The 18073-nt window shown below is 48.2% G+C and overlaps 1 protein-coding gene across 1 annotated transcript; it reads left to right on the plus strand.

Moving 5' to 3' along the window:
* The first annotated feature begins 280 nt into the window (after positions 1-280).
* Positions 281-17713, plus strand: LOC144167881 (endothelin-converting enzyme 1-like). The gene is made up of 4 exons (XM_077697025.1): positions 281-1106; positions 10449-10901; positions 11695-11889; positions 17438-17713. The coding sequence occupies exons 1-4, from the start codon at positions 834-836 to the stop codon at positions 17711-17713; spliced, it is 1197 nt and encodes a 398-aa protein (XP_077553151.1). The 5' UTR covers positions 281-833.
* The last annotated feature ends 360 nt before the right edge of the window (positions 17714-18073 follow it).

Consider the following 18073-nt stretch of genomic DNA (forward strand, 5'->3'; position numbering starts at 1 on the left):
CCAGATTATCAGACTATGTTTCGTAACAACCAGAAACTCAGACATGCCCAGAGCGACGTTTCGCACAGACATAGGCAGCATAATTTGCTGCCTATGTCTGCGCATTTCATGCCCCCCTCTCCCAAAAAAAAAAATGCCCGGAGTCTAAAGTATGATTTATGAATTTCAAACCCATAGAGCTATTTAGTAGCACTGTTAACTATATTCTGATCCATTTGCGAAAGACATAACAGGCAATTCAATTAAAAGACAGATTAGTTCATCAATAGTCATTTTGTCAGCGCTCGTGATCTCTATTCATCATTTTTGTTATCGTTTTCTAATGCCAAACTCAAGTTCACAAAGTAGTATCGAGTGCATTCGGGAAAATTGTTGCCCATATCTTTGAACCTGCTCGGCATGACTCGCAGTTGTTCAGCGGGAGCGATGAATTTACACTTACAATCTTTTGCCTAGCGTCACTGGGGGGAAGTTTCGGAGACTAAGTTATGCCGAATACAAAAGTTCGTAAATTCATTTCTGCTCAGGCCCTAACGAATTGAGGTTTCACAGAGGCTAAAGTCTCAAAGAATTTTTAACGTTTTTTGCTGGGATGTCTCGCATTCCTCTGAGAAAGTCCTGGTGACACTTTTTTCAAATATTTCTCCTTAAAGCAATACAAGAGCGCCAACTGACGTTATAAGCGTGCACGAACAATAACCAGTGACCGTTTTGTTTTCATTCTACAAATCCCTCTTCATGATATAAGAAGGCACTCACGCTAGACCCGATGGGCGTCTTCGTTTCCTGTGCAGTTGAAGCAAATCGCTCCCTCCATCGAACTGGACAGGCTGATGGAGGTATTAAACAAGCACTTCAACAGGAAGTCGAGCTTCTCAGGCGATGACGTGGTCGTGTTGACGGACGCCGCTGTCTTTGCCGCCATCGAGAGGGTGTCGGAGGCGTTCGACCGCGACAAGGTCCTGGGTCACCTGGCCTGGCTATTCGTGCAGTCGTACGCTGCCATCGCCGACCCGAGGCTGATCCTAGCAACCACCTACGGCAGCGCCGTGTATGCTACGTCCTGGGACCCAACTACGGAGCGGCGCCGCTTCTGCGCTGCGGAGGTAGGGGATTAAACCTTTCACTGGCTGTTCTGGAGGCTATAGTATTTGTTTGGCTAAGTAAGCCCAAAAGCTTTCGTAATACTGTCTGCCACTCGATTCACCCGCGCGGCCAAATTGCGAAATAATCCTTAATCAAGGGGTATATGTAGGCAGGACCGTTACAACTACCACATCTGCCAGCATGGCTCATACGGGTCGAAATTATTCTGCGCAAAGGAAACCTCAGGTATACTTGTCGCAAAATGGGAGTAGATGACAGAGTGCAGCCGCGTTATTTTAATTAGGAATGGATGTTCAACATACTTTTATGACAGCAAATGAAAAGCTGCGCCAGATGGCGCTCGAGCAGCGTGTAGGTTGGAAAATTTAATTTACAAAACTTTTATAGCCTTCATAATTGAAGAAGGGAGGTGGGAGAGGAAGAAAGTGAGGGGCGTTGTGGAACAGTGGAGTTGGTGTGACGTGGCGGAGGCTGCCAGAGACCATTGTCTTTCGACGACATTTGCACCGAGGCGAGCAGATAGGCGGCCAATTGTCCAGGCATAACATCATCCCTCATCTCCAGATTGAGAAATCGCAGCAGATCCTATGTTGGTGCCACTGTTTTCGTCAATTGCACCGGTTTAATGTAAGCTGTCCAACAGAATTTTATTATTGACAGTTCCTCGACACCAACAGCAGGGTCAAGCCTGAAGCGTTTCTCTTTCATTACCTTCCTCTCGGCGTACGACGCGCGCGATCTCAAGCGGTGAGCGTTAATCAGGCCCTCCATGGTCTACCCCGACACCGGGTCAAGCTCACGCGTTGTTCTTTTGTTTTTTTGTTGTGTTTTACCGACCGCAACTTACGGATTCGTCTCGGCATCGCAAGTTGATCTGGTCAGTGGTGGCAAGGTGTAATATTTTCACCTATACAGTTTTAACATAGACCTATATAGCGTACATCAGCACTATCGAAAAAACATGCAAGAAACACAACTTCTCGTGGAACCATCTAGAAATGAATAGCCTAAAACACAATATACCAGCTCGACTCCGAGGTAAAATAGGCACAAAGGATGGTACCAAAGCCTAGAGGCTTCTCCTTTCAAATCAGTTTATTTTCAACACCCGTGTTCGGTTCCCCTGAGAAGAAAAGATCACCTCCACGTTATTTTTTCCTTTTTCTCCTCCTCCACTTTTCCCATGACGCTTCCGCTTTGTCTGCTCTGATTGTCTCATCGGACTCTCTTTACTGTCACCCCCGCACGGGGCACCTTGAGTAATCATGGGGATGGTGAGCAGCGACACCGCGGACCCCGAGCTCCCAACATAAGCCGTGTCCAACCGTGGCGAGGTGTTTAAAGGTGAAGGGTAGAAGCCGTAAACGGTGGCCGTCGGAGCCTTGGTCAAGCTCCGGCCGATGGGCTCTCTGCCTGTCTACCAGGCAGGGAGCTCCGGGACCTCTTTGACTACCAGGGTAAGGTCAAAGAAGAAAGTACCCCCGTCTCCCTGCTTTTATACTATGCTATGTGGCATTTTCAACCCCCCCCCCCCCAAACGTGATCGGCCCCCGAAAAGGGGCCGCACCGAAGTTTTATTTCCACCTCTTGCAACAACTGTCTTTCCAACAACTGTAAACAACTATTCCCGTTTTCTTGTAGTTGAATCAACTGACACAGAAAGATCTGTCGCTTCATTGTCTGTCTTCTTGGTATCGAAGTTCCTGACTTGTATAATTGGTGAGGCGTACAAATCCAAGAAACAAAGAACTGGGCAATTGCTGGTCGAAGTCACCAAGCAGCAGCAGGCAGAAAAACTCTTGAGCCAGACCCGAATCGGTGATCTTGAAATCAGGGTCACGCCCCACCGCAGCTTAAACAGCTCCCAGGGCGTGATCTCCGATTCCGATCTAATGAACGAAACTGAAGCCGACCTGCTGGATGGCCTTCGAGGTCAGGGCGTAACAGGGGTCAGGCGCATAAACATACGTAGAGAGGACAAACAAATACCTACAAAGCATCTTATCTTAACTTTTGACAGGTCGAGCCTTCCAGAATACATCAATGCAGGTTTTGTTCGATGTCTGGTCCGTCCTTACATCCCTAACCCGCGGCGCTGTTTTAAGTGCCAACGGTTTGGGCATGGCACCGACTCCTGCCAGGGCCGCCTTACCTGTGCAAAATGCGGCCAACATGACCACCCGTCCGAAAACTGCAACACCTTGAGTTTCACCTGTGCCAACTGCCAGGGGCCCCACGCAGCGTGGTCCCGCACTTGTGAGAAATTTAAGCAAGAAAAACAAATCATCAATGTAAAGGTCACTGAGAACATCACCTTTCCAGAGGCGAGAAAGAGGTTCGCCTCTTTTCCTCTGGGGAGGTACGCCGACGCAGCTCGCCGGGGGGCGAAGCGGCGTCTGGTGTCCACAGGGACCCAGTTCAGCTAGTCTGACCTGGTCGCTCTCTCGCCCCCCCCCCCCTGGGGTGCCTCAGGCAGCCCAATCCGTTGTCACGCCGCTTGCTGAGGCAGCAGCGGTTTTGGTGACAACCTCTTCTGTAGGGACCGGTGCCGCTCCCGCCCCTGCCTCCCCGTCCTCCAGTGCGTTGGAGGGTGCCGACCGGATGGACACCGGGGGCTCCGCATCGGCTCCCACCGCCACCGCCCCTCCCGTGCCACCTCTGGTGCCCCGGACGCCCTCGGCGGTGGCGGCTCAAACGAAGGGCTCCCGAAAGGGGACCAAGTCCGGGAGGCCTGGTCCGCCGGGCACCCTTCTGGCATCCGACGAGGAGATGGATGTCACGCCGTTCCTGCCTGCTACGCAGCGCAAGGAGCGGCCTCCAATTTCCAAGCCGACAGAAAAGCCTAAAAATCCTAGAATAACAGCCCCGAAAGACGACACATGAACAAACACACACACACTCCAGTAATTCTTAAATTTAAATAATGGGAACAGAAAACATCATCCAATGAAACTGCAGAGGCCTCCTTAAAAATCTTGACGATGTGTATGAGATTCTGCATTCCAGTCAGCCAAGTATCATGTGTCTCCAGGAAACCACCTCAATTCTAAACAAACGAATTTCTTAAATAGGTACATGGTATTCAGAAAGGACAGGGTAGGCTGCACCCACTCTTCAGGAGGTGTGGCCATTATCGCCTTGAAATCATTAGCATGCCACCCTCTCTCTTTAAACACTGTCCTCGAGGCTGTAGCGATCCGTACGATAATATTTAACAGGTTGATAACGGTATGCTCCATCTACATTCCTTCTGATCATGCATTTTCGAGCTCTGATTTCGAGGCGCTGGTCGACCAGCTTCCCGAACCATACATACTAACAGGCGACCTTAATGCGCACAACTCTCTTTGGGGCTCCTCCAGAACGGATGCCCGAGGTCGCCTGATAGAGAAGTTTCTTACATCCTCCGGAGCATGCCTTTTCAACAAAAAACAGCCTACATACCATACCTTAGGACACAATACATACTCGCATCTTGACAAGGCTATTGGTTCCGCAGTTCCCTTTCCATGTCTTGAGTGGGGTGTGGGCACGGACCCATATGGTAGTGACCATTTCCACACTTCATTAACGTATATAGGTACAGGCCCAAGCAGTCCATCTTCCCATAAAAGGTTTAATGAATCAAAAGCAAACTGGAGCACATTCACACAAACATCTCAACTACACCACACATCCATAAAACACCTACACGTTGAGGAAGCCGCCCAACTCGTCAAGGCGCACATCCTCGACGCTGCCGAAAAGTCCATTCCCCAGGCCTCCAGTGGGTACCGCACCCCAAGGAGACCCTGGTGGAACGAAGACTGCAGGCGGGCGCGAAAGGCCCAGAACAAGGCGTGGGGTGTCCTTCGCCGGTACCCCACGTCACATAACCTCATTTCTTTTAAACGGGCAAAGGCTTTTGGCAAGCGAGTGCGTCGTGAGGCGAAAAGGGAGAGTTGGCGCACCTTCCTCACTTCTATCAACTCATACACTGACACACACAAAGTCTGGACACGAATACGAAAACTAAAAGGACAACAGACACACAGCCTGCCCCTGGTTAGTACAACAGGGGACACACTGGAAGACCAGGCTAACACACTTGCACAACACTTCGAACACGTGTCCAGTTCAGCACACTACACCAACACTTTCATTAAACACAAAGCATCATGTGAGAAGAAGTCCTTGCGAGACACTAATAAGTTGAACTCATCCTATAACACCCCCTTTTCACTTCATGAGCTGGAGGTCGCACTCGGTACTTGTAAACCTTCCGCTCCAGGTGCAGACAGGATTTCATACACAATGATACAACACTTACATGCAGACACACTTGAAACACTTCTTCACCTCTACAATAAAATATTTCTTTCGGGGCACTTCCCACGCTCTTGGAGGGAGGCCATAGTAGTGGCTTTCCTAAAGGAAGGGAAGGACCATTCCTCTCCCGCCAGTTATCGCCCCATTGCCCTGACAAGCTGCCTGTGTAAGCTCTTCGAGAAGATGATAAACAGGAGACTCGTGTACTTCTTAGAGTACAATGGTCTTCTCGAGAGCTGCCAGGCAGGCTTTAGGGCGGGGCGATCTACGAACGGTCAACTCGTTGCGTTAGAGTCATATATTAAAGATGCTTACCTCCATAAGCAGTACTGTATGACAGTATTCTTTGATCTTCAAAAGGCGTACGACACTGCTTGGCGGTACGGCATCCTCAGCGATTTGAAGTCATTTGGTATGTCGGGTAACATGTGGAACACGCTTGCCAGTTACCTCTCTGAAAGAACGTTTCGCGTGCGAGTTGGAACTGCACTCTCTAGAGTTCATGTGCAGGAAAACGGTGTTCCGCAAGGTGGAGTTTCGAGTTGCACGTTGTTTATTGTAAAAATGAACTTTCTTCGGAAGGCTCTGCCACCAACCATTTCCTGCTCAATCTATGTAGACGACGTGCAATTATCCTTTAAGTCTTGTAACCTGTCTATCTGCGAGCGCCAAGTCCAGCTTGGTGTTAACAAGCTAGCTGGCTGGGCAGATAGCAACGGTTTTAAATTTAATCCAGTGAAGTACTTGTGTTTTGTTTTCGAAAAGGCGCGGCATTCGGCCGGATCCAGACATCAAACTCAATGGTGTCTCAATTCCAGTCAGAAATGAACACAAGTTTTTAGGTGTAGTCCTTGACGAAAAGCTCTCGTTCATTCCACACATAAAACAACTTACACATAAATGCTTAAAGGCCATAAATATACTCAAGGTTCTCTCCCACTCTTCATATGGGGCTGACAAACAACTTCTTTTACGTGTTTTTACCAGCCTGATAGGTTCACGATTAGACTATGGAAGCGTTGTTTATGGGTCAGCAAGTAAGACATCCCTCAAAAGGCTGGACCCAGTGCTTCATCAGGGGCTGCGGTTGGCATGTGGCGCCTTCCGGACTAGCCCGGTCGAAAGCCTCTATGTGGAGTGTAATAAGTGGAACCTACAACGTCAGCGAGCATACACAGATCTCCTTTTTGCTTTTAAAATTTCATCTATGCCACACCATCCTTTTAAATCGGCTTTTTATGATACGTCTATGACTGCACTACTCCTAAACCGACCATCGTTCTCTGCGCCCTTCTCTTACAGAGTTAGAGAGGAAGCGTCAGAGCTTTCTGTCTCCTTTTTAGACACCATACAAAGTTCTCAAACAGATTTTATAGCACCATGGCATCTCCGCCCTGTATCATGCGACACATCCTTCACACATGCAGATAAAAAGCGAGCTCCCACAAGTACAATTCTGCAGCACTTCTTGTATTTGCAGCAGAAGTATCAATTTTCTGAATTTTATACGGACGCCTCTAAAACTGCCACCTCGGTGTCCTGCGCGGCGCATGGGCCCGGCCTTAATGTCACTAGAACTCTTAACAGTAATACCAGTATCTTTACGGCAGAGGCTTATGGTGTACTTCTTGTTGTTAATCATATCCTTCAAAGTCACATCCCACAATCCATTATATATATAGACTCCCTCAGTGTCGTGCGGGCGTTGTCGTCAACAAAGTCTTCAAAAAATCACGTTGTAAATCTAATAGTCAAGGTTATGTCTGTGTATGTCCACAAATTTGAACTAGTCCTTTGCTGGGTCCCTGGCCACTGTGGTATAGCCGGGAACGAAGCAGCGGATCGAATGGCCGCTGCTGCTACACTCTCGAATACAGTAGACATAACCACATTACCCTACACCGACGTGAAACCACACATCAGACAACAACTTCGCAAAACATGGCAAACACACTGGAGCGAACAAACCGACAACAAGTTACACGTAATACAACCACACTTGGGACCATACACCACCGACACACGCAATAGATACACTGAAGTCGCCTTGGCTAGATTACGGATAGGGCACACTCACGCAACGCACTCGCACCTGCTCACTGGATCTCCAAGACCTCTGTGCAGCAGGTGCGGGAGGCCCTATCCGTGATCCACATCCTCATAGAATGTAAGGCACTCGACACTACACGACGCAAACACTTCCCTCAACTACACACACGACATATTCCACCACACCCATCATACTTCTTAGGAGATGATGCCATGTTTTCTGTTCAGCGCACCTTTAAGTTCCTATCAGAAGTTCACTTTTTACAACTCATCTCATACCACCCATAGCTTTACCCCTGGTCCTATACACCAGCCACCTTATTTATTTTTTAACCACTCTTGTTCTTCACCCTGGCCTTTTACACCAGCCGTACTCATAGTTTTTAACTGATTTTATTTCATGTTGTCTCCTCATCAAATAACTTTCTGTTTGGTGCTCTTTGCCCGTGTCGGCCTTGCGCCAATAAAATCAAACCATCAACATCACACAAAAAAAGTCCTGCTTACCAATGATCACAGCCACCTTTTCGGGCTCAGCTGCTTGCGAGCCGCAGCCCGGTCTTTCTTCAGGTCTTTCGGGGCCAACTTGCCACCATACGTGCATTCTGCGAGGCCCTCCCTACTGCAAATCGCCTGGGCCATGTCTTTGGCCACCAGGGCTGGCTTCTTCTTGGCGAGAACCTTTTCCGCCAGCCAAAGGCCTATAATAAGGCCCGCCTTCACATGGTACTGTTGGAGAAACAGTATGAAAGCAAAACATGATTAATGAATGGATTAATTGTGATTCCAAAATCAATATGAAACTATTGCAAGCTTACCCTACCACCTTCGATGTCACTGATAGGGGCATGCCCAGTCACCTGAGGTTCCACTGAAAAATAGCTTGGTCGTGAGAATGCTTATTAAAATTTTCAGAAGGTTAGGGTGTAGGCACGCTCCACTAGCCGAAATTTACCTGTAGCCCGTGGCTCGTCCACGGGCACTGCTGGGGCAGCACCGCTTCTGGCCAGGGCATTGTGGACGGCTGTGGGTGCAGCAGGTGCCGGAGTGCTCTGCACCTCTTGTGGACTGGCAAGACTGGGACCAGCGTCGGCTGCTGTAGGTGCAGGCAGGCGCACCTCTTGTGCACTGGGCCCTGAAACACAAGTGCTAGCACTTAAACTGAGTGTTTGAATAAAACACTGGATGAGAGCACAACAGCAATGAACTTGCAACTTCAAACTTACTCAGGAATACCCCGATATTAATAAAAAATAGCTGAAAGACAATCCCAGTTCACATAAAGTGCGAATATGCAGTGTTTTCTACGGTCAACTTTCCTGTTTACCACAGTGGAACCACTAAAACTCTGCTCATTAAAGCAAAACACCTATCTCTAGCTCTCCATGGGAGCGTTAAATTTTGTCAAATGGAGGGAAAAAAATTTGAGTCAATTCATATTCAATCAACTTAACGGTACACAGCTGCAGTTTAATGCACCTTATTTACGCTCATCTGAACTAAATCTTAGAACCTAAATTATAACTGTGTCACCAAGCAAGCTGCAATTTATAATCCTAAAGTACTGCACCAGGGCAAGCCTTAAGTTTGTACTTGAATATCACACACTTGTGCCAGTCTCACTACAACTGTTCAAGCATATTGTTTAATGTTTCACCCCTCATATATGACTATTGTTTTGGCGCTCTTTGCCCCAGTTGGCCTTGCGCCATAAACATCCAACCATCATCATCATCTTTACTGTCACCTCCATTCTTCCCCCTCTGCGTTATGCATTCGCATTCGCAGCAATAAACTATCTATCTATCTATCTATCTTTCATCCTCCCATGTGCCAATCGTTCAGTCGGTTCAGTTCAACCGTACGAACAGGCGGTAAAGAGCTGGTTCTGAAAGAACCTACTATTATAGAGCTTTAGTGCACCTATAGCGCACGCTACGCTAGCGGCGGCTGGTACCAAGACCCGACTGGGCATGTGCGCATTCGTTCAGGTCTCAGCCGAGCCGTACCTGCACATTCCTTCCGCTGAGGTGTGGTCCTCCTCACCGCGACCTCGCGCGCATGCGTAGTCGTGTCCAGGTAGCCGCCATGCTAGAACTCTCTATGACTGCCACCAGCGTCATAACACCAAAGAATCACCCCAGCAACAACACAAAATAACATCAACCAGGCTTTCTATGTGCGGAACGTCATGTCTGATCCGGAAGGCCTGTCACATAGTGGCGTGAAAGACGGTGCGTCGTTCTTCATTAAGCCACTGCCTTTACTGTCCTGTCTTCCTCTCCCTTCATCAATCTAATCACTTCGCTTCTAAGTGCTTGCTTCGACAAGGAAGAGTAGCACCCTGCCTTTCTACCCAGTCCTTCTTTTGCGCTTCCCGTCATGGCCCTATGTGCGCAAGTCAATTATTTGACTGAGCAAGCAAGAAAGCGAATAAACAAGCAGGCAGGGATTCTGCGCGGAGCCTTTAGTAACTTCTGGTCGACCACAAACATGAGCATGGCCTTGTGTTAAAGCAGGGAGGTTTTTAATGACTCTCCGAAATAATCTAACTGCTTTCTCATGGCCAACTCCCTGTACAAATCTCTTGAGGGATATTTGCCGCAACTGTACATAGTTCTTGAGCGCTTTTTTTTTCAAAAGACGATCCGCCACATTTACCAGCGCCCTAAGTTATCCCGTTTCTGTGTTCAATTCGTGCGAATTGTACAAATATTTGTAGGGATTATTTTTGTGTCTGTCGAAGTAAATAAGAGAGAAAACCTATGGTTAAGACTCTCGTATTAAACATGGATGTGAAAATTGAGCCACGGGCTTTCATTAGAAGATGGATATATAACGGTTTTGCTGGAATTATAACGTGATGAGGGTGAACTACGAAAGCCTGTGGCCCGATTTTTAGATCTATGCTCAAAGTTCCCCACACTCAAGGGTTGTGCAGTGACCTACATTATGCGATCTAGTGCTTGCCTCTTTCCGGGCAGGTGGAGGCCAGCTACCAGGTCCTCGTCAGCGCCATGCTCGCCGTGTCTCGCTTCCCAGTCACCGAGCGGGACGCGATCGAGAACAGACTTCACGGCCTGGTGCATGCGGCTGCCGACTTGGTGTCGAAAACGCCGTGGATAGATTCAGTGAGCCGGGAGATTGCTAGAGTGAAGTTCGAGAGTCTTGAAACTGTGCTGTGGCCAGCGGCGGATCTGCTCACGTCGCAAGGTCTGTCACGGGCATATGGCTCGTTCCCGGATACGGCTGCCTCGTTCGCGCATTTATGGGTGGAGACGCGCCGCGCTGCACAGCACCTGGTGGGAACCAAGACGGGCGACAAACTGTTCCGGATGCCCAGCAGCTACTCGCCGCCCTACCTGCACTACGAGCACGGGCTCAACAGCCTTTTTGTCTCCATGGGAGCGCTGCACAAGCCACTCTTCCGTAGCAAGGTGCGCATACTACTCTGGAGTATGCTTCGGTGGAGTGAATGATAGTAACGCCTTGTGGTCACAGGAGCAGCCTGAAACACTGTTCAACGTAGTGAATATACTATTTGGTTCCCTAGCCTCCGCGAATTTATACCAGAAAAATCGGGTCTGCACAGCACACTAACGTAAGCTCAGGAATTCGTTCTGTCCCCATAGCTACTATGCAACATAAAACTATTAACTAAATGGTTTTTTTGTTTTGGTTGATCATAATGCGTACATTGAGTTCGGCCACCCTTGACATCTCCTCTTCGGTAGAGAGGCCTTCGTTTTGATGTACACTAAAGATGCCAGACATTCCCTTGAGTTTTTACGGCTTTGCCTTTTTCAAATGCGATCATATCGTCTCGCCAAATAGCTGTCCACACCCAAGTGAGAACGGTTGTCATAAAAGCTGGTTTTGAACACGATCAGGGACATAAAGTCTGGCTGCAAGTTTGGCCTCGAAATACCTGATATCGTCAACCCGCGAAATTTTTGAGTACGCGACAAAGCAGAAGCATCCAATTTATCATCGTTCATTGAAAGTTTGAATCTCTGAAATTTAAGCATGATGTTCACGGCATCTCTAAAGTAGAAAAGGCTGCAGGGTTGTTCTAGCAAAGGAGAAAACCGCAACTTGTGTTACAAGTTGTTTGTCTCATAAACTGTGGCGTTTTCATTTTTCAAGGGCATTCATGTAGGACTGGACCAGACCGGGAACCTTCAGCTCTGAACTCCTCTCTTACCGGGGTGTCCTCGTTGCATTTCGCAGGGCACCAAGGCAATGTTCTTTGGTGGCCTGGGCTACCTGTTCGCGAAGGAGCTGGTGAAAGTGATCGACAGGACGGGAATCAGGGTCAACGCCTCCGGAATCAACGTGGGCTCGTGGCTCTCGGCCGAGACACAGAAGATTTACGAGGAGAAGGTGAAGTGCGGACAGCCGTTTCCCGACGACGTTTTTCCAGAAGTACGTCCACATTATCAAGAAGGTTAGCACGGACACTGTAAAACAGATGTTATGCATTCCGGGAAGATACTGACAGTAGAATTAGCCTGTACTACCCGGACTGAACCAAGCCGAAAACCGGAACCAGGTTTAACAAGCATCGCTCAAAGGAAGGATCGCTGCATATGATCCCCCTGTTGACACGTAAATAGTGGGGCTGTTGTCCTTTTTGTTACGTGACGGACGATTCCTGTTCAATTGTCGAATGACCCCAAATGGCAGAGAGAGATCAACGAAGGGTATTCCTGTGCTGGACCTACAAAGTGTCGTATAGTTCCTTTTTGGCGTAGTGTGACGAAATGGCCTACAACTACAAAACTTTGACGCAGCTTCTTCGTGAAGCTGAACAAATCTCGAATTCACTTTTCGTGGATACCATGTTTTCCCCATCAAGGTTAAGTGCAAAACCAAGCTCCGAAGTTAGACCGGTGCCTCCAATCGGATTAAGACGCTCAAATAAGCGTAGCCGTCCGGCTTTTCTTTGACTTCGTCTGCGCGGATCCCAAAGACAACGGGCTAATCGCCGCTGGCCACTGTATCTCACTGACTGCAGGTATCGCTGCACTTGAGCATAATTGCGCTTTGCCCACTGCCCTGCTGCAAATGGATGGATATCAGGGGTAAGCGCCGACTTGGACGAAGCTCTAGCAGCGCATTCAAAACTCTGCCACCGGAGGGGGGCTTATTCGAAAGCAGCTTAACACTTTCGAAAAAGCTTTCCGTGGAAAGGTGCAACTATACTTGAAAGTGATTCCGAAACAACACAGCAACAATACGTGTATATATCAGGGCCTCACAACAGAACTGAACCGAACCAAAACCGGAACCGAACCAGTATTTTTGCCGCAAACGAACCCGAGCCCGAACCGCTATTTTTCAACCCGCTCAGCCCGAACCAGAACTGAACCGAAAAAAGAAATAGTGGATCATGGCGGCGACCTCCTCGTCCGTTTTTAGCGTCTTGGTTGACGATTGCACAGCTTCGCGGAGCTTCGTGGTCCACTCGCCTGTCTTAAATAGCGGGATGTTTCTTGGGCTGGTTCTGGCCAAAACTGTCCTAGTCCATCCACTTGTGTTGCGTGGTATCACCCTTGAGCTGGCCGGGTATCGTTATTTCCACCATGTAGTGGTCCTTGACCAGGTCGAGTCCCCTTTTCTTCTACGTGATCTTTCCCTGGGGATCGTTCTTGACGAAAGTAATGTCTGTTGCAGTATATCGTGTCCCGGAGTACAGCGAACAAACTTCCGTAGTGGGCGCCTGGGGTTACTCTAGATGTTGAGCAGGAATAGGCTGCACTTGCGTTGCTCGAGCTCACGGGGTAATTTCAGTCAAGGTGTACTGGGTCTTGATTCTTCCTTGCTTGATTTTATGTTCCACGAAGGTGAGTCATTTGCAGACGGAGGTGCACACACCCCGTCCCTGTGCGAGACTAATGGGTGCTTTTTACTCGTGAACGGACGGGGTCTTCGTGACCGTTTCTTGAAACATAATTACGTCCGCTTTCTTGTTGCCCACGGCTGCACTTGCTGTTGTAACACCGCCCTCTTGTTATAAAGCTATGGCGATTCCACTGCTGGACCTTGAGGTCTGAACGTGGCTTTACTGTTGTTGCTGTGTGGTTGGTGGCCACGATTGGGCTAGTGTAAAGCGTTGCTCCTTTGTTGCATATAAGGATGATTCGTGAACATTGGTGCAAACGTCGACGCCAGGCCCACGTCGCGGCGCGCAGAAGCCGTCATTTTGCAGGCATCAATAAAGTTATACCCAACCTAACCTAAGAAATAACGGTTACAGGCACACGGCGAAAGGGTTCGACCCTTAGTATTAGTATTAGATTAGTATTAGATTAGTATTAGATTAGTAACGCGCGGTCAACGCCATCCGGCGCTTTTCTCTTTCGCACCATCAATTTCGTAACTTCTGACGCAGTTTTCCCTTCAGATAAGCCAACACTAAAAACACTGCCTGCGTAGTCACATGAGTAGAGGTATGAGCACCAATGTTGCGATGGTATGCTCTGCTGGTAGCGCGAGCAGAATTCGAGACACCCGCCGCGCTGGCTCAGTGGCTAAGGCGTTGTGCTGCTGAGCACAAGGACGCGGGTTCGATTTTTGTCCGCGGCAGCCGCTTTTCTGATGGTGGCGAAAGGCGAAAACGCCTGTGTGGTCAAGATTTAGGCGCTCGTTAAAGATCTTCAGGTGGTCAGAGTAAATCCGGAGCCCTCCACCACGGAGCGCCTCATCGCCTGCATTGCATCGGCTCGTTAAACCATACAATCAATCAACCATATTCCTCGTGTTCGCTGGTCATGCTAAAATTCGGAATACCATCGACACTAGAGGAGAATTAGAGTAACTGTTTCCACGGTTCACAGCATAAAACTTGCACACACCACAAGTTACTGTCACAGCATAACTACACCTGCAGTGTCTGCTTGGAGCCTATTACTTAGCTTGGGAATCACCCACGATACGGCGCAGCAGCCTTGTTGTACGGTGTATGCACAATAATAATATAAAAAATAGCTAAAGAAGAACATTAAAAATAAAGCTTCTAGCTGCAGCCAGGATCAGTGGTCTTATTACTGCACCATTTGAATTGCCCAACGGTGTCTTACCGTTTGCAAGGTGTCTTTAACATCTACATTCTCGGACGGGCAGTAAATCTCCAGGTGGTCAAAATTAATCGGGAGCCACTACGGCGCGTCTCCTCGCCTGCTTTGCGGGGGCGCATTAAACCTTACAATCAATTAAGAATGCAAGACTGTGGAAACAAAATTCCGCACTCGGCAGCGCCTTCACGCGATATGAAATATCGAGTTGGCCCTTCCCACGCTGCGACTGCGTAAGGGTAATCGGGCAGCAATGTGGCTGCATTGCTAAACGGCGATGGCCAATACACGATTTGTGCATATTTGTGGCATTTCATAATTTTCTGTACAGCTGCAAAGTGTAAATATATGACAAGTGTGACCATCAAAACCTGCTCGGTGTCTGAGCCACTGGCTCCTGGCCACAACGATGCGGGTGCGATCATCGCACCCAGCTGCTGTTTTTCTGATGTTGACGAAAAGCAGGAACTCCCATGATTCGAGATTTCGACTCGCGTTAATGATCTCCAGGTAGTTCATATGTTTTGCCATACTTCCACACAAGGTGTGCCTAAGAGCATAGTCGTGAGTAGCTTCTGGCGATCAAACATACCAATATTTTTTGAAAGTGTGTTTCTACGGGAAAACAAAAACTACAGGGCTTAGCACAGTTTTAAATTATTCCGCGCCGGGTTCCCACATGAATAATTTCTGCTCTTTTTTGATGCGTTTGAGCAACACCAAAAGGTATATTTTGCTCTAGACGTCCATTCGTTTCTCAGATCTTTCACAGCCGAACGTACCAAGACTTACAAGGCAAGTAGCGCTGTGGTGCCTGGTATAATTACCATTACTTCATGACCCGTAGAGCGAAAAAGTTCCCGTATCCAACGTATCCAAATAAGGATGCTTTTTTTGAAAGAGAAAGTTTATTACAAAAAAGGATTACAAACATATTAGTATGCAGACGAGGGTCCCAGAGTCAACTGACTGAAAGGGTACCCTCGATTACAAATACATCACACGAATTGTGTAGAAGCAGCAAATGGGCGAAAGAGCCCAACAATCAATGTGCAGTATAAAACACAAAAACACACAAGAAATTAGCATTTTATGTACATACATTCGAAAGGTAGCTATAATTGTACGTATCTTATATAAAAAGTAAAAAAATCAGTTCGTAAATCACACAAAGGAAGCAAAGGCACATGAGAACCTTTGGTATAACGTAAGAATAAAACAGAGAACAAGATCCTAATTACAGCAAAAGCAATCCTCTAAGGTTTTTTTTAAAGCAACCAAGTGATGGGGATGATTTGACAGCAGTAGGCAAATTATTCCAAAATTTCACAGCTGAAAAACAAGTAGTTTTCTTACCGTAATTAGTATGAACAGGTGGTAGTAACAAATTGTTATTACTTTAAAACCTGGGTACGCTTTTACTGCGTAAAACACTTACATCAAAGAGATCATAAGAGAGGTTACAGTGCAATAATTTGTAAAAAAGAATACCTAAGCTATATTGAAACAGCCCATTAATTGATAGTATATTATTCTGATGTAGAAGTTGTGAGGCGGAGGAACGACATGGACTGAATGATATAATGCGAATACACTGGTTTTGTATATGTTGAACAGATGAAACGTGAGAGGAGTAAGTGTTGCCCCATGAAACAATACCATAATGAAAATGACTGTGAACAAAAGCAAAATATAAAGACAACAAGGCTAAAAGATGGGTATCCAAACAAGTATATTATATATACCAAAGAAAAGTGTTAGAGTATCGCAGGCACTTCATCATTCTGCAAAAAACAATCTCCCGAACTTGTAGGCACTACGTTTTGTGTCTTGGAAGAAAACGCACCACTAAAGCAGGCGACACACGCGCAAAGGCAGGCCCGTCCCATGCTCTCACGTTTGCCCAGCGCTCATCCTTTCTGCCTATGCGGCTGTTTCATCTCTTTCGGCGCTGCTTCGTTTTGGGAGATGCACTTTCACTGACTCGTCTACCTGGCTACTCTGCGGCTGCTACTACTCGCCCCCAAGGAGTTTGGGTTAAAGAGTGTCTTTAGGCTACTGCCATCTGATGTTCAGTCATCGTGAGCAAGCTGTTTCAAGCAGGCCTACGTGCTCACCTCCGGTTATATACAATTTGCAGTTCCGCATCCCTAACTACGTCCGTAACACGTCTTGTGCTTCTCGCGGAAAATGGTGAAAACGTTTACTCGTACTGCTATACCTTAAACGCGACGGTTCCGACGCAGAGGGTACGAAATCAATCCTTAGACACGATCACTTTCTTTTTCCCGAGCCCGACTACCGCGGTATTTCACCTCCGCCGTTTTTTTTTTTTTTAATTCGAAAGTTGGCCCGGCGGCATAATAGATGTATGCATTTACAGAAACACCAACAAGTTAGTTTCATGTATAAAGTTCAGGAGTCGTCGGGGACACGGTCCATGCACCCAGCGTTGCAGGTCACGAGGGCGGCCAGGGTGGACACCGGTTGTACGAAGGTGCCGCAGGAAAACTTGATGCAATACCGGGCTGGCGAGAGCAGGTGCTGCACATTCACGTCCCGATTGGGCGCAGAATGGGCAGGTGGATCCGTATGGGCCGCGGTATTGCGATGGCCCGGAGGCAGTCACGGATGGCGTAAGGGCCACCCCAACGCGTAGTCTCCGCCGTTTGAAGGTTGTGCCGACCAACAGGCTCTGTAGCGGCGTGTCAAGAAGATCGAAATTAAGCGGACCTGAGTAGTAAGTTATTCCCTCGAACCACGGTGTGGCGACAGGAAACCTCGAGTCGCGCATCAGCAGCGGTGCTTGAAACCTTCATCACTGCTATTTATTTCAGACTCCTGCTTCCGTAAGACCCGCATCTTCAACGTGCCGTCCTCCTCGGGCCCGTGTGCAGGTCCCTGCAATGGAGGTGGCGCACTCGGCGTGGCTGGCTTCGCGGGGTCCCCGGGACAAGCAGCTGTCGAACCGGTGGACGGAGGCGCAGCTCTTCTTCATCTCCGCCTGCAGCGCCATGTGCGCCCACTCCGCCCACGATGAGATCTACGCCGGAGGTTGCAACAAGGCCGTGCGCAACTTTTCGCCCTTCGCCCACGCATTCAACTGCTCGCGTCAAGCCGTTCTGAACCCCAGCAACAAGTGCCTCTTCTTCGGAGCCTCACTCGATGATTAGAGTCCACACACGCTTACAGGAGCAGCCGGTTCTGCGCATTCTTTTATCGATGCACGGCGATTCGTGTGTGTTATGTGCCATTTCGGTCATTAGTGAACGAGTCCTGGAAGAAATATGTATTTGTAAATGAGTGCAATAAATATTGCCACCGCATTCGCATATCTCCCTTCGTGTTTCTTCGTGTATTGCACCCTGCTACGGCTTGTCACACCTCGATTCAACTGGTGCCTTGCCGAAGTGTTAAGCCAAGTGAGCGCTTCCGGTGGTCCATTTAATTTTCCTTCCGAATTTGACGGCTTCTTCCGTGAATAGAGAAACATCTTTAATGAAAGGTGATCCTTCGTGCCGCTATGTGCTTGC

The sequence above is a fragment of the Haemaphysalis longicornis genome, unplaced genomic scaffold, assembly GCF_048455015.1.
Source record: "Haemaphysalis longicornis isolate Haplotype H1 unplaced genomic scaffold, Haemaphysalis longicornis Haplotype H1 scaffold_2, whole genome shotgun sequence".
Taxonomy (NCBI): domain Eukaryota; kingdom Metazoa; phylum Arthropoda; class Arachnida; order Ixodida; family Ixodidae; genus Haemaphysalis; species Haemaphysalis longicornis.